Source organism: Sus scrofa, chromosome 2 (genome assembly GCF_000003025.6).
Source record: "Sus scrofa isolate TJ Tabasco breed Duroc chromosome 2, Sscrofa11.1, whole genome shotgun sequence".
NCBI lineage: Eukaryota > Metazoa > Chordata > Mammalia > Artiodactyla > Suidae > Sus > Sus scrofa.
In genome coordinates, this window is record NC_010444.4 from 71,094,991 (window position 1) to 71,110,046 (window position 15,056).

General features: G+C 55.2%; 1 protein-coding gene across 1 annotated transcript in view; it reads left to right on the forward strand.

The window, feature by feature from the left end:
- FBN3 (fibrillin 3) overlaps positions 7,043–15,056 on the forward strand; it is a 72,443-nt gene continuing 64,429 nt past the window's right edge. Inside the window, exons 1-9 of the mRNA XM_013994696.2 lie at positions 7,043–7,200; positions 9,059–9,272; positions 9,415–9,497; positions 10,322–10,420; positions 10,594–10,689; positions 10,933–11,028; positions 12,874–13,071; positions 13,182–13,307; positions 13,440–13,565. Of these exons, the coding sequence (XP_013850150.2) occupies positions 9,076–9,272; positions 9,415–9,497; positions 10,322–10,420; positions 10,594–10,689; positions 10,933–11,028; positions 12,874–13,071; positions 13,182–13,307; positions 13,440–13,565 (1,021 nt within the window). The 5' untranslated portion in view covers positions 7,043–7,200; positions 9,059–9,075. The remainder of the gene's footprint in view (positions 7,201–9,058; positions 9,273–9,414; positions 9,498–10,321; positions 10,421–10,593; positions 10,690–10,932; positions 11,029–12,873; positions 13,072–13,181; positions 13,308–13,439; positions 13,566–15,056) is intronic.

Here is a 15,056-nt window from a genome sequence, read left to right on the forward strand (position 1 = left end):
TGCCGGATTCTTTTTTTTTTTTTTTTTTTTTTGTCTTTTTACCATTTCTTGGGCTGCTCCCACGGCATATGGAGGTTCCCAGGCTAGGGGTCTAATTGGAGCTGCAGTCTCTGGCCTACACCAGAGCCACAGCAACGCAGGATCCGAGCCGCGTCTGCAACCTACACCACAGCTCATGGCAACGCCGGATCGTTAACCCACTGAGCAAGGGCAGGGATCGAACCCGCAACCTCATGGTTCCTAGTGGGATTCGTTAACCGCTGCGCCACGACGGATTCTTAACCCTCTGAGCCATGCCAGGAATCGAACCTGTATCCTCATGGACACTACGTCAGGTTCTTAACCCTCTGAGCCACAACAGGAACTCCCCCTGGACAGATCTTGATGCTCCCCCCAGGGCTCCCTGCTGTGCTCTTGTGGATGTATTGTTCCCATCCTCCCCATCACTCTGGTTTTGCAGGGGTCACAGGGGACAGCTGTCCTCTATGCATCTTGGGTTCCTGCTCTCCAGTGGCTGGTCCTGCTGGGAGCTGTCATCATCCATGCCTCTCACTCTGTCCCTTGTTCCTTTGTCGGACAGACTGGTTGGGTGGGAGGTGACGAGGGTGGCCATACACTGATGATTATAGAAGCTGAATGATGGAGCCATGGAGGCTCACCACACTGTTTATATATTCTCTCTATTTTTCCATATGTTTGACATTCTTCCCAACAAAAAGATTTCTAAAACCCTGTGTGATAGCTAGGGTGGGTGGACACCTGTGCTAGGCTATCTTGGGAACACCATCTGAAATGACAAAAGGTCCAACGCCTGTAGGTCCATTAGCAGGTGACCAGATAAAGGAATTACAGTTCAGCCCACCCAAGTGTCCTCTGTAGGCATAAAAAAGGAGTAAGTTATCTCCAAACTGACACATAAACGGTCCCAAGATGTCTTAAGAAGTGGACAGAGGAGTTCCCTGGTGCCTAGTGGCGAAAGGATCCGATGTTGTCACTGCTGTGGCTCAGGTCATGGCTGTGGTGCAGGTTCCGTCCCTAGCCAGGCTCAGTGGGTTAAGGATCCCATGTTGCCATGGCTGTGGTGTAGGCCAGCAGCTGCAGCTCCAATTTGACCTCTAGCCTGGGAATTTCCATATGCAGCAGGTGTGGCCCTAAAAAGGAAAAAAAAAAAAAAAAAAAAAAAGAATCGCAAAGAGTAAGTACATTCATAAGAAACTATTCACAAGAGCCAAAAGGTGGAAACAACCCAGTGTGTGTCAGCTGACGTATGGATACACAAACTGTATGGTCCATCCACACAATGTAATATTACACAGCCCTCAAAGGAAGGCAGTTCCCATACATGCTACAATGTGGATGAACCTCAAAATCATTAAAAAGAAGATGGATTAAAAGGCTACATATTGTGTGATCCCACCGATATGCAAAGTCCAGAATAGGCAAAACCATGGAGACAGAAAAATCAATTTTTTGGTTGTCGGGGGGAGGGGATTATGGGTATATGATTTCATTTTGGGGTAATGAAAATATCTTGAAACTAGGATTTCCCTCATGGTGTAGCAGGTTAAGGACCCAGCATTGTCACTGCAGCGGCTTGGATCACTGCTATGGTGCTTGTTCAATCCCTGGCCCGGAAACTTCCTCATGCCTTGGGCACAGTCAAAAAATAAATAAATAAATAAGTAAATAAATTCAAGAGAAGTTAAAAAAAAATTTTTTTTTTGTCTGCGCCCATGGTATGCAGAAGTTCCTGGGCCAGGGATCGAACACACAGCACAGCAGCGACCCGAGCCACAGCAGTGACAATGCCAGATCCTTAACTTGCTAAGCCACCAGGGAACTCCAAAATAAGTTAAAATTTCTCTAAAAATATGGGAGTTCCTGCTGTGGCTCAGTGGTTAGCGAATCCGTCTAGGAACCATGAGGTTGCGGGTTCAACCCCTGGCCTTGCTCAGTGGGTTAAGGATCTGGCATTGCCGTGAGCTGTGGTATAGGTCATAGATGCGGCTCAGATCTGGCGTTGCTGTGGCTCTGGCGTAGGCCGGCGGCTACGGGTCTGATTAGTCCCCTAGCCTGGGAACCTCTATATGCCACAGATGTGGCACTAAAAAAAGACAAAAAAAAAAAAAATTTCTTTAAAAATAAAAAATAAATTTTATCCCAGTTCCTAAAATAAAATAAAAATTTTTAAAAAGATAATCATCCACCAACATCAAATGCTATCACTTACGTGTGGAATCTTAAAAAAAGGACACAATGATCTTTGCAGAACAGATACTGCCTCATAGACTTTGAAAAACTTATGGTTTCCAAATAAGACAGGATGAGGGATGGGGGGATGGGCTGAGGGTTTGGGATGGAAATGCTATAAAATTTGGTTGTGATGATTGTTGTACAACTATAAATGTAAAAAAATTCATTGTGTAATTTAAAAAAAATTTAAATAAAAAAGATAATCATCAGAGACACTTATTTGGTTTCCAAGTAAAAGAAATGCTTAGAAAGAGGAAGAAAGTAAGGATGGAGCGATGCACATGGGGACTAACATTTGTGTTTGCTATTAAAGAAAAAAAAGTATATGTGTACATATCAAAGAGACACAAGTATTCCTGCTGTGGCACAACAGGATCCGTGGTGTTTTGGGAGTGCTGGGATGCAGGTTCAATTCCCAGCCTGGCACAGTGGGTTAAGGATCTGGCCTTGCTGCAGTTGCAGCTTAGGTTGCAGCTGTGGCTCAGATCTCATCCCTGGCTGGGAAACTCCATATGCCAAGGGGTGGCAAAAAAAAAAAAAAAGACGCTGGATTCCACTGTCTCCCTCTGCCCAGGTTTAGGGTTTTGTGATCTGCCAGATCTGCCTGTGCTCTTTACTGGCTCTGGGGACAAGAGTGAGTGACCTGGGGGCTCTGCCTCTGTTTTCCCATCTGTGTAATGGGAGAGCAGAACCGTACTAGGGGTCTGTTGTGAGGGTCCAGTCCAGCACACAGTAAGAACTCCATGGTTATCAGGGGGAGGCTGTCGTCCCAGAGAAACAGATGGGGAATCCCTCAGGGTCCAGCTGCTCTCTCTGTCCCTGCCGGCTTGCACCTGACCTTCTCCGGGCCTTCCCGGGAACTCCAGGAACTGCCATCCCGCCAGCCTCCTTCCCAGGCATCTGGCCAAACTTCCCAGCCATGTGCTCCATCTTCCCGGAGCCCAGCTGCTTCCTGTGCTCAGACAAAGAGAGCTCTGTCCCCAGACCACCAGGCCTGGGCAGGACCAGTGCACCTCACACAGCACAGACTGCAGCCCACCCCCTGCCATGTCTCTTTGTCCCCAGCCTCAGCCCTCTGCTCCTGGGGGCGCTCTGCCAGCCCTGTCTCCGTCCCTCCCTCAGGCTTCACTAATGGGCATTTGGGAGTCTTCTGGTTCTGGACACAAACAGTTCTGTCTGCAAGAGGTGACTCCAGGACAGGCCCAGAAAGTTGGGGAGGGTGTGTGGTGGGGGCAGAAAGAGGGGAGCTTGAATGACTCAGACATCCCATGGTGACCCTCTAGGATGGCAGCAGCATGGGGGCACTCAGGGTGACGTGAATGGTGTGGCAATGTGACAGGGACAGGTGATGCTGGAGAGGAACAGGGGGTGATGGAGACACAGTGTGACAGCAACAGGTGATGAGGAGGAGGCAATGTGACAGCAACAGGTGACAACGAAGAGACAGTGTGACAGCAACAGGTGACTGTAATAAGAAAAGACCCTAGGGATTGGTGTGATGTTGGTAGGGTGGCCATATTACGGTGATAAGGGACAGCAAGGGGATGGCTGCAGTGAGAAAGGACATTAAGTCACTGCAATGGTGATGGGTGACAGGAAGGAGATGGTGGGACAGGAATAATCACTAATGACAAAATGGGGACAACACAGCATGTAAGAGCTTTGCCAACTCCTTGGCCATCGGGTAACACAGGTGACCTTTCCCAAGACCTGGGAGGTGCCCCCTTCCCAAGGCAGATCCCATGACAAAACTTCAAGACACCAGAATGCATTCTCCCAGTCCCCTTGGAGCAAGGTGGGAGCATACCGTCCCCCACATCCTCCAGTCAGGTGACTCTGCCCTGAACTTTGATGGATGCTGGCATCAGAAATGGGGCCCCCTGGACTCCAATCTGCTGAGGGTGGCACTGGTTTCCAGTGTCTGGGATCATCAAGCACCATCTGAGGCTGGGGAAGAGAGGGCTGCTGTCTTGGTGGGACCAGAGCTGTGGGCGATTTAGGGATGACGCTGCCGGCTGCACAACCCCCAAGCTTGGTTCTCCAGCCTCCCAGGGATTCTGCACATGCCCTCTCCACTGAGACTGATTTCTGTTGCTTGCAGTTTAAGAATCCTGACACTCTGGGTGATGGTACAATTGTTAGTGGGTGACAAGTCCCAGAAACAGGTAAAGGTATACAGTGACAGGAGACAATATGAATGTCACAGGCAGTGGAGCAAACCAGAAAACATCAAGGTATTTTGTAGATGGGTGACCATGAGAGGGTGACAGCAGTGGGTGACACTGAAGGAATAACCTGTTCTAGGAACCTGGCGATCATACAATATTGACGGGGAGACTGTGTGACACGCTCTGCCTTTATGACAGTGTTGGGGTGGCACTGGGATGCTGGGGGGAGGTGTTGACAGCCTAAATGTCCCTTCATGAGCGTGTGATGTAATGGAGTGATCACATCAGTAATGAGCAGGAAGTGATGCCCCTGGCAGGCAAGATGTGTGACAGCAGTGAAGGGGCTGCGGTGTCAAGAAGCCCTCACCCCTGCTGTCACTGAGACCTGCCATGTGTTACTGAGACAATCAAGAGCTCCACACTGCCCCTGTCCCACTGCACCTTATGGATTCTTTCTTCCTTGGCTTCCAGAAAGCAGGGAGGGAGAATTCTAGAAGGAAACACTGCCTGATTCACCAGACTTCCTCTGGGCTTAGCTGTCGACATACTGGTCCTGCTGTGTCCCCAGTGTGGGACTGTACCTCTTCACCTTCCATACGTACACTGGGCTGCTTCTGGGGCAGCTGGTACCTATCCCAGGGCCCCTGTAAGACACACTTGTTGGAAGAAGAGCAGACCAGCATGTACCTCAGCAAAGGAGCCTGAGAGAGGTGACAGAGGTGTTCCCGGAAGCTGGCTTCTCCACGACAGCCCCTGGGCATTCCCACATCTCTGTCAACTTGATCTTGGGATTGGTTCCCTAGCTGGCTCTCCTCATACCTCACCTCCCCTCCTAACCCTTCTCTCAAGCCCTGGGAACCCTGCTCCCTTAGTCAGGATGCCCTGAAGTTTTTTCTTTTTCTTTTTTTGATTTTTAGGGCTACACCTGGGGCACATCGAAGTTTTCAGGCTAGGTGTCAAATTGGAGCTGTAGCCGCTGGCCACAGCCACAGCCACAGCAATGCCAGATCAGAGCTGAGTCTGCGAACTATACCACGGTTCACCACAACGCCGGATGCTTAACCTGTTGAGTGAGGCCAGGGATCAAACCTGCATCCTCATGGATACTAGTCGGGTTTGTTTTTGCTGAGCCACAACAGGAACTCCAGAACGCCCTGAATCTTATCCCCAAAGTTTCCCTCTGCCTCACGTTTCCCTAGTCCAGCCCTAGAGCCTCGCTGCTTCTCGGACCCAGTTCTAGACCTCACAGAGCATCCGCTAGAGTGACTCCTCTTCCTGGGAGCCTACCAGGCTGGCTCCCCTCCAAGGTGGGGGGAGCCTACTGAGGGCTCCGGGTGCTCCTGGCCTCTGCTTATCCCTCTAGCTTCCTTCTTGCCCTCCTTCCCTTTCTCCCCTCCCCCAAAGCTCCAGCCCCGCTCAAGTCCCATATTTTCCATGATCTTCTGTCTCTGGGCCTTTGCTTGTGCTGTTTCCTCTGCTGCCCCCCTTCCCTTTTCATATTTGCTCCTTTCCACTGAGCCTTCAAGGCTCCCATTCCCAGGCAGAATGCTCCTTTCCTTCTCCCCTCCTGGAGTCCTTCTGTCTGGCTCAGGAGTGTCATAGAGTCCAGGTCTCTCTCTCTTGGGACCCCTACTGGGAGATTATAAGAGTTATCTCCTTTGTAGGGTTTTTTGGTGATTAAATGAGATAATGTATATGAAACACATAAGCACCCGATAAATATTAGCTCATATTGTTATTTGCTATTTATTTATTACCTCCTAGAAGTGCTACAGAAGTGCTACGATGGAGGCATGATCAGCACAATCAGCTCTGGGAATTCAATAAGGTAAGCTAACAATTTCCAAGTGGGAAGGGGATTTTTGAATTGGGCTTTGCCAGATGCATGGGAGTTTGCTGAGAGGACTAACAGCCTCAGGTCCAACAAAAAGCTTCTGACTAATCCTCTTATTAAGAGTCACTGGTGGTGTCTGTTCTCAGAGGCAGAAAAGTATTGGGGAAAGCTAGAAAATTTTGCTTGGGATATAGACTCCAGCTAGGGAGCAGAAATTCTTAAATTCAGCCTCCATGACAGGTAGAGAGACTGAGGCTCAGAAAGTCTAGACCTTTTGTTCTCAAACTCTTCATTTTAAGAATCAGATGAAAAATGTGTACCTCCTTCCTAGGAAACGCATTTTTGCCCAATGTTTTGCCCACATTTTTAGGGAATTCCGGATCTTAGTCTTAAGAATCCAGGCTCCAGTCACCAAGTAAATTTTCCAAGTTACCCTTGGAATTCTCCTTGCTGGGGGAGGAGGCGGCGGATTGGGAAGACCCAGGAGAGGGCCTCCAGGTGAGTCCCAGGACCTCTCGGTCCTGGGTCTGTTCCAGACCACCCCAAATCTCAGCCCCATCTCAGGGCCACCTCCAGCTCAATTTCTATACGAAAACGCTGTCCCCGCCGTCCCCGTATCCTGCGTTTCAGCTCATACCTCGGCTCTGTGCCCCCCATCCTATTTCTTCAGCTCGGGGCCCTCCTCCAGCGCCAGCCCCTCCCCCGGCCCGGGATCTGAGCCCCCGGCCCCCGCCCCGGGAGCTTCGAGGTGCAAATGCGCCCTCCCCCAACTCCTCCCGCCCCCGACTCTCCCCGAGTGGCAGCTCCGGGCTGGGAACGCGGCGGGGTCGGCCTCTTGGTTTCGCGTTCCCGCCCCTGGCCCCCGGCGCCGAGCCGAACCGGCCCCTCAACTCCAGCCCCGAGCGTCCGCTCGCCGCGCCTACCTCCACGCGCGCCGGCTCGCAGGTAGGGGAAGCGCGGGACCAGCGGCGGGCGGAGGAACCGGAGAGCTGCGAGTTGGAGGGAGGCAGGCAGGGGCGGGAGGAGGGGGCCCGGGCGACTGAGGGGGAGGGGATTCCTTTGTTTCCAGCCGGCAGCCCCGGGCCCAGCCCCCTCCCCTCCCCTCTCCGCGCTCCGCTCCGCGCCGGAGTGGGGCGCGGGGACCCTGTGTTGGCGGGAGGGGCTCGGCCTGGGTGCGGGCGCGGGCGGCGGGCGTAGCCCGGCCCTCACCCGCAGGTGAGGGCGGAGCCGAACGTAGTTGCAGCTCCCGGGCCTCCGTCCCGGCCATGCCCGATGGAGAAGGCGGCCCGCGGACCCTGCGAGCGCGCTCCCCCTCCTCGTCCGCGGAGCCTGAGATTCCTCGCTTCCCCGCCCGAGTTCCTCCGTGCAGTGCGCGCCGTCCCCGCTCATTCATTGAACAAACTCCTGGGCGCGGTTCTCGGAGGCAGAGTGGGAGGTGAGAGGGAGCTGGGTCAGGTCAGGCCGGAGATGGAGGCCCCGCGGGCCCTGAGGCTGCCTAGAAAAGGCGTCCTCAGAGCGCAGGCAAGCCTGGACTGCTTGGAAGCAAGAAGGGGTTGCTCCTTACCAGCCGGGCCGACTCCTTCTTGTTTGCCCGCCAAAGGTGACAAAGGTCTTTTTTTTCCGTCAAGGACCTTAGGACCACCTGATCAGACTCAAATATTACCCCAAGGCCCAGAGAGAGGTAGACACTAGCCCAAGAGCACACAGCGGACTCCCTGTGATTCTGTACCCAGATCCAATTCCTCTCCTCCCTAGTGTGGAAAGTAGGACTTAAAAAGGGCCACCATGAAGGCTGCTTGGTCTGCCTTTTGTTCCTTGATGGTTCAGCTTTCATCCTCCTAACCTTTGTCTGGTCATCTCCTCTGCCAGGAGTGGATTCTTCCAGATCCAGGAGAGAGCCAAACACCTCCTGGAGGGTGGAATGGGAGGGACCTTGATCCTCTTCCTCTTCCTCCCCTCTGGCTGGGCTTCAGCTCCCGCTCAGCTTCTCACTCAATGTATGACGGCCTTAGTTTGCCCCTCTCTGAAATGGGCACAAAGGCTATCCCTTCCTTGCTGGGCCGGAAGAGGGGTGTTCTGTCCATTGTAAGGTTTTGTTTTGTTTTGTTTTGGTCTTTTTAGGGCCACACCCATGGCACATGGAGGTTCCTCAGCTAGGGTTTGAGTCGGAGCTGTAGCCACTGACCTACGCCACAGCCACAGCAACATCAGATCCGAGGCACGTCTTCGACCTACACCACAGCTCATGGCAACGCTGGATCCTTATCCCACTGAGCAAGGCCAGGGATCGAACCTGCGTCCTCATGGATGCTCTTCAAATTCGTTTCCTCTGAGCTATAACGGGAACTCCTGGAAAGTTCTAACCTGTGCCCCGTGCTTCCTCTGGGGCCCCTGCAAGCCCTTCCACACTCCATCAAACACCCATTTCAGCCCTTGTCCCTCCCACTTAAAGCCCTTCCAGGGCTCTCAATTGTCCTTGACACCACAGTGCACTCAAACACCAAAGCTGCCTGTCCCTCTTTCCACTCCACTCAGTGCTCCCTGCTCTGCTCTCCTCTGCTCTCATTGTGCTGTCTGTGCCCCAATACCTTTCTTTTGGCCAACTCCATTGCTGAGACATCACACCACCTCCGAGAAGCCTCCCTGACTGTTCACCTGCATCTGGGTCGGGGTTGGAGACCTCCCTGGGCTCCCATAAGACCCCAGATTCTCTATCCTGGCAGCTATCTCCCTGTTCCTGGTTCTCCTGGGTACCCCATGGCCAAGGGCTTCTGCTGAGGTTGACTCTGCTTCCTCTCCGCAGCCTCCGAGGGACACGTCATGGTTCTGGAGGGTCTGTGCTTGACAAGGAGAGGGGCCAGCACCCTCACCATGGCCCGGGGCCCCCTGGCTCGGCTCCTGCTGGCCTGCACAGCCCTGTCGTGCGTGGCGGGTGTCCAGGGCCGTTGGGATGGGGCCGTGGAGGCTGCAGGTCTCGGACGTGTGCGCAGGCGTGGCAGCCCAGGCTTCCTGCAGGGGTGTGTGGTACCCGGGATGCTGAAAGGCCCCTGGGGTGTGGGCTGGGCTGGGCTGTCCTGCTTGGTGTGGGGTGGGGGGGACCAAGACCCAGGGGATGCCTGGCTGGGCAGGGACTCACCAGCCACACCTGCTCTCCCAAAGGCCTAATGTGTGTGGCTCCCGCTTTCATGCCTACTGCTGCCCTGGCTGGAGAACGCTGCCTGGTGGGAACCAGTGTGTCGTGCGTGAGTGTCACTGCCTTCTGGAGGTGGGGGGACTCTCCTAAGGCCAGCAAGTCCAGTCCTGTTTGCAGGTGGACTTGTTCTGGGGTGTCTGGCTAAGCCACAAGAAAGGCCCTTGCCCCTGTCCTCCAGCTCCCAGGCCACCCACCTGTGTTTCTTTGTCTTACAACTTTCCTGTGTCTCTCTGCCTGTCAGTCTGCCTCTCTGTCTGTCTCTCTCTCTCTTTTTTTCTTTTCTTTTTAGGACCACGCATGCGGCATATGGAAAGTCCCAGACCAGGAGTCAAATCTGAGCTGCAGCTGTCAGCCTATGCCACAGCCACAGCAACACCAGATCCCAGCCACATCTGTAGCCTACACTGCAGCTCACGGTAACGCTGGATCCTTAACCCATTGAGCGAGGCCAGAGATGGAACCCACATCCTCATGGATACTAGTCAGGTTCTTAACCAGCTGAACCACAACGGGAACTCCCTGTCTGTCTCTTTGTCTTGGTCTCTCTTTAAGTCTCTGTATCTGTCTTTCTGTGTCTGTCTTTTTCTCTCTCTCTGTCTTTCTCCCTCTCTCTGACTCCATTTCCCCACCCCACTCCCACCCCATTCTAATGTGTCTAGAATCTGACTCTTCACCCAAGAGAGCTCCGCCCACCCCCGCAGCAGCACCGCCAGTGCCCAAGTACCCCCAGCCTCTGTCCTTACCACTCAGCAGTTCTGGCCCAAAGAGCCTCTCTGTTCCAGCAGAAAACCAGAGCTTCAGCCCCGGGCACCCGTGGGGTGGGGATGGCGAAGGATTCAGGTCCTGACCCTGACTGGGGCCCCTGCTCTCCAGCCATCTGCAGGCACGCCTGCGGTGAGGGCTTCTGCTCCCGACCCAACCTGTGCGCCTGTGCAGATGGGAAGCTGGCCCCCAGCTGCGGGGTGAGCCGAGGTGAGCAGGAAGTGACCTCCAGGGGCAGGAAGAGAAGGTCACAAGCTTCCGGAGGCTTCAGGGAGCCCAGGCTGAAGGACCAGAGCTGGGCTGGGCACATCTGGTCTCAGCACCTCACACATACATCCCAGGAACTTCCTGTGTGTTCCTTCTCCCCGCCCCCTCCCCCATAGGGTCAGGGTGCAGTGTGAGCTGCATGAATGGGGGCAGCTGCCGAGGGGAGTCCTGCCTGTGCCAGAGGGGCTACACGGGCACCGTGTGTGGGCAACGTGAGTACCCCCCCATGCACACCTGGGCTCGGAACCCTAGACAACAGATCTCTGCTGTCACCTGCCCACTGCCCAAAGGTCACTCCTCTGGGGCCAGAATCAGAGGGGACAAACTCATTGTTACAATCTCACCCTTTCAGTCTGGGTCAGATGGTGGGAATTCCTGGGTGAAGAAGGGCTGGCTTGTGTCCCAGCTCCCTCAGCTACAGGAGGACCTCATGCCACCCTCTCCTCCCTCCACAGCCGTCTGTGACCATGGCTGCTACAACGGGGGCCGCTGCATTGGGCCCAACCACTGTGCCTGTGTGTATGGCTTCATGGGGCCTCAGTGTGAGAGAGGTACCAAGCTGAGCATGGGGAAGGGATCTCGGGGGAGCACGGCTTCCTGGCAGCCCCTAAGACGTGGCCAGGCCCTGGGAGGGTCCAGCCGACCTCCTTCCTGCTGTCCCTGCTGCTATGAGGGACAGAGAAACCACCTGGTCCGGGGAAGGCGATCCAGGAGGGCTTCCTATAGGAAGGAATAAGTCGGAGTTCATGAAATGAACCCACAGGCTGAGGTGGGTGGGGTCACCTGCTGGGAGGCTCTTGCCAAGACAAAGATGGTGGAGGCAACAACGGCTTTTTGTTTTTGGCTGTGCCCACAGCATGTGAAAGTTCCTGGGATTGAACCTATGCCACAGCAGTGATGACACTGGTCCTTAACCCGCTAGGCCACCAGGGAACTCTGAAGCAACGTTTTGTGAGAAGTTGGATGTTGGGGGCGAGAGGAGGGATGGAAGCAGGGACGAACTTACAGAGGTTTGCTTTGAAAACTGGGGGGACAGTGCAGCTGGGAGCAGGGAGAGGAAAGACCCTGAGTTCAGTGTTGGCCGAGGAGCCTTTGGGTCATCCAGGAGGCAGTGGGACAACCAGGTCTGGGGCCACCCCAGCCACAGGGCCTGAAGCTGGGGGAGAAAAGGGAGGACAATTCAAGGATCCACCGAAGAAATGGAGCCCACTGGAGGCTGAGAAGGAGAACATGAACAGGAGCGGGTGGCATTGGGGATGCTCAGGCTGGCAAGTTTTTCAGCTGGAGGAGCCATCAGAGTGCCCTGCATAGCCAAGGATCCTGGGGAGACAAAGATGGGCAGCGCCTTGGGACTGACCCCAGTGTGGCAGGAGCGGCAGGGAAGGAGGTGCATCTGTGGCTGATGCCAGGGTGGAGAGGTTAGAGCGATGGATTGCAAGCTGGAGAGTCTGGGGGTTACCTGGATTTGAAGGTGAAATTTGAGGATTTGGATTTGACAAGAAAACAGAGTTGGGATTTGGCTGGTGGCAGGGGGGCCAGTCCAGGTGGCTGAGGGGGAATGAAGCTTGGTGGAGAGGGTGAGAGAAGTGAAGCCTGGGGTGGGTGGGGGCCTGAGGGGCTCCAGAGAGGCAGGGCTGGGTGCCTAGGCAGGAGTGAGTGGTCATCCGTGGTCTAGGGTGACTGAAGTGAGATTCTGGGCATTGGGTTTTGGCCTAGAGAGTCAGGATGGTCCCGGGTCTCCCCTCCTCCATATGAGCTTGGGGGCCGGCTTTGGCGCCTCCTTCTGGGAGGGGCTTCCCTTGGTCTAGTGCCAGCCCCTTGATTGGAACCATCTGGAGGATGGAGCCAGGAAGTTACATCTGGGCCCGTGCATGGTGTTGGGGAGGGACCCACGAGACCACCTTCGGCTGGGTGTGGGGGTCAGGGATGTGGAGTTGGGGGTTCAGAGCATCTGGGCGGATGCTGGGTTCCTCCCAAAGTCTGGGAGATTTGGCAGGGCCAGACATGTGCTCAGAGATAAGATGGGCTCTCCAGTGGGGTATTCGTGGCTCCCTGCCCAGGCCTGAATGGAGAGTGGGCCTGGGGGAGAGGTGGGGGTCACCAGACATGCTCTAGGCTTTGTCGGCTTGGAGGCCCTGGCCTCTCTCAGAGGTTGGTTGGAGAATGTTTTGGAGAGAAAGGGTTTTGAAGGGTGAATAGGAGTTCCTCAGGTAAGGAAAGGGGAACAGGATGAGTAAAGGCTGATGGTCAGGAAAAAACCTGCTGTGTTGATATAGGGAAGCTTGGAAGGTGGCCACTGCAGTAAGGCTTGAGCTGGGCCTGCCAGGATGGAAATGCAGAAGGCTGTGGGGTGGTAGCAGCCTAAGGCCAGCTGCCCACATCCATCTGCCCCGCAGATTACCGGACAGGACCCTGCTTTGGCCAAGTGGTCCCTGAGGGGTGCCAGAACCAGCTGACAGGCCTTGTCTGCACCAAGGCTCTCTGCTGTGCCACTGTGGGCAGGGCCTGGGGCTTCCCATGTGAGTTCTGCCCCGCACAGCCACACCCCTGCCGCCGGGGCTTCATCCCCAATATCCGCACAGGGGCCTGCCAAGGTGAGGAGGGGAGCCAACGCATGAGGATGGAGGTCCTGGGAGCCAGGGCTGACTGGGAGCTCTTGGCAGCCTTGGTTTCTCCTTCTGATGGGCCTCTCATTCCCTTGCAGACGTGGATGAGTGCCAGGCTGTCCCAGGCCTGTGCCAGGGGGGCAGCTGTGTCAACACTGTGGGCTCCTTTGAGTGTCGCTGCCCAGCTGGACACCGGCTCAATGAGAACAGCGCCAAGTGTGAAGGTGGATGATGGGGAGGGGTTCAAGCTGGGACTGCTTCTCTGCTCTGGGTGGTTCAAGCTCCCTGGCAAGAAGGAGGAGGAGGAGGTGGGGCAGGGGTGGGGCCCAGCTCTGACCTGTCATCTGTCTACATAGATGTGGACGAATGTCTCAGCCTGCCAGGGCTCTGCTCGGGGGGCGACTGCACCAATACAGTTGGGAGCTACGTGTGCACCTGTCCCCGTGGTTATGCCAGCAGCCTAGATGGCACCCGCTGCCTGGGTGAGCCAGGGCCCAAGGGGGCTGGAGGGGCAGAGTACAGGTAAGAGACAGGCCCCTCGTTCATCTGTCTCTGCAGCCTTCTGGGCCTCGGGATCCTCAAACCCTGGGATTTCTATGTCCTTCTGTCTGTTCTGGATCCCAGTTTCCATTCCCTTAGAAATTCTGGCTTCCTACCCATCAGCCTTCGTGCTCTCTGGCGCCCAGTCTGTGAGCCCCTTTGGCTCTCGATCTCTACGCGCTTTAGTGCTCTGGTCCTCTGTCTTCGTCTCTTGGCTTCACTGCTCCCCCCGCCACCCGCCCCATGCCCCCTCTGCTTCTCAGACTCTGTGCCCTTCTGGCTCACTGGTTGTCTTTTTTGCCTCTCTGGCCCTTACCTCTATGCCCCTCTGCCCCTCTAGTCCGCATCTCTATGCCCCTCTGGTCCTCTGGCCTCCATCTTTACGCTCTTCTGCCAATTAGCCTCTCTGGCGCCTGCCTCTGTGCCCCTCCACCCCTCTAATCCCCATCTCTATGACCTCTGTCTTCATGCCCTTCTGCCCATTAGCCTCTCTGCCCCCCACATCCCTGGATCCCTCTCTGTATCCCTCTTTCCATTCCCGAAGATTTTCTAACAGTACCCCATCTTTCCCGACACCCTGCATTTGAGATAGAGAAACCAAGACCAGGTGGTGGTGGTGGTGCGGTTGCATGAGCCAAAGCAACAAGTCCAAAACAGCCAGTTACCCACCGCCAGCTCCCCCGACCCCCCCACCCCTAGCCACCCTCCTGTAATTCCCCTCACCTTGCCTGGCTGCGGTGGGGGTGGGAGGTCCTTGGGCTCTCACTCTCGGTCCTGCTGTCTGAATGAGCTGGTCATTAGATTTTCGAGGTTGCTGGTGGCCAACAGGGCCGTCCAGGGGTATGGACGCTTGTGGTGGGGGATGGGCAGGGTCCTGGTCTGGGGAGGAAGGCGGGCTTGGCAGGTTTCCAGAACCACTCGGGCCCCTCAGGCTGGGTCTCTACCAGGCAAGACTGGGTATATTGTGTTTGGAGTTCTGCCAGCGTGCTACAACCAGTGCCAGACCTCGCCCTCCACCTCTTGGCTGGCAGGGAGGCAGCCTTTGGGCACGTCTCCTGGACTGTGGGGGCCTTTCTCAGCTGCTAAACAGCAGAGGCCAGATTTGAACCAAGGTCAGGTTGCCTCTGAACATGGGCTTGGAATTCAGTCCTGGGTTCCAACTGCTATTCGAGCCCACTGGCAATCCGTGTGACCTTGGGCAAGTGACTTAACCTCTCTGTGCCTCAACTGCCTTATCTGTGAAGTGCAGGTAATGGCAGTTACTTACCACGTGGAGAGGATGAAATACAATTTGTGGAATGATTTGCCCCAGGCTGGAGGTAGTAGGCACACAATACACATTGGGCACTCAATACATATTCACAGACAGGGGAGCGGTGAAGAGGGGGCTGTGACTGCTTAGTGGGGCCCCATTACAGCAGGTGCTTAATAAG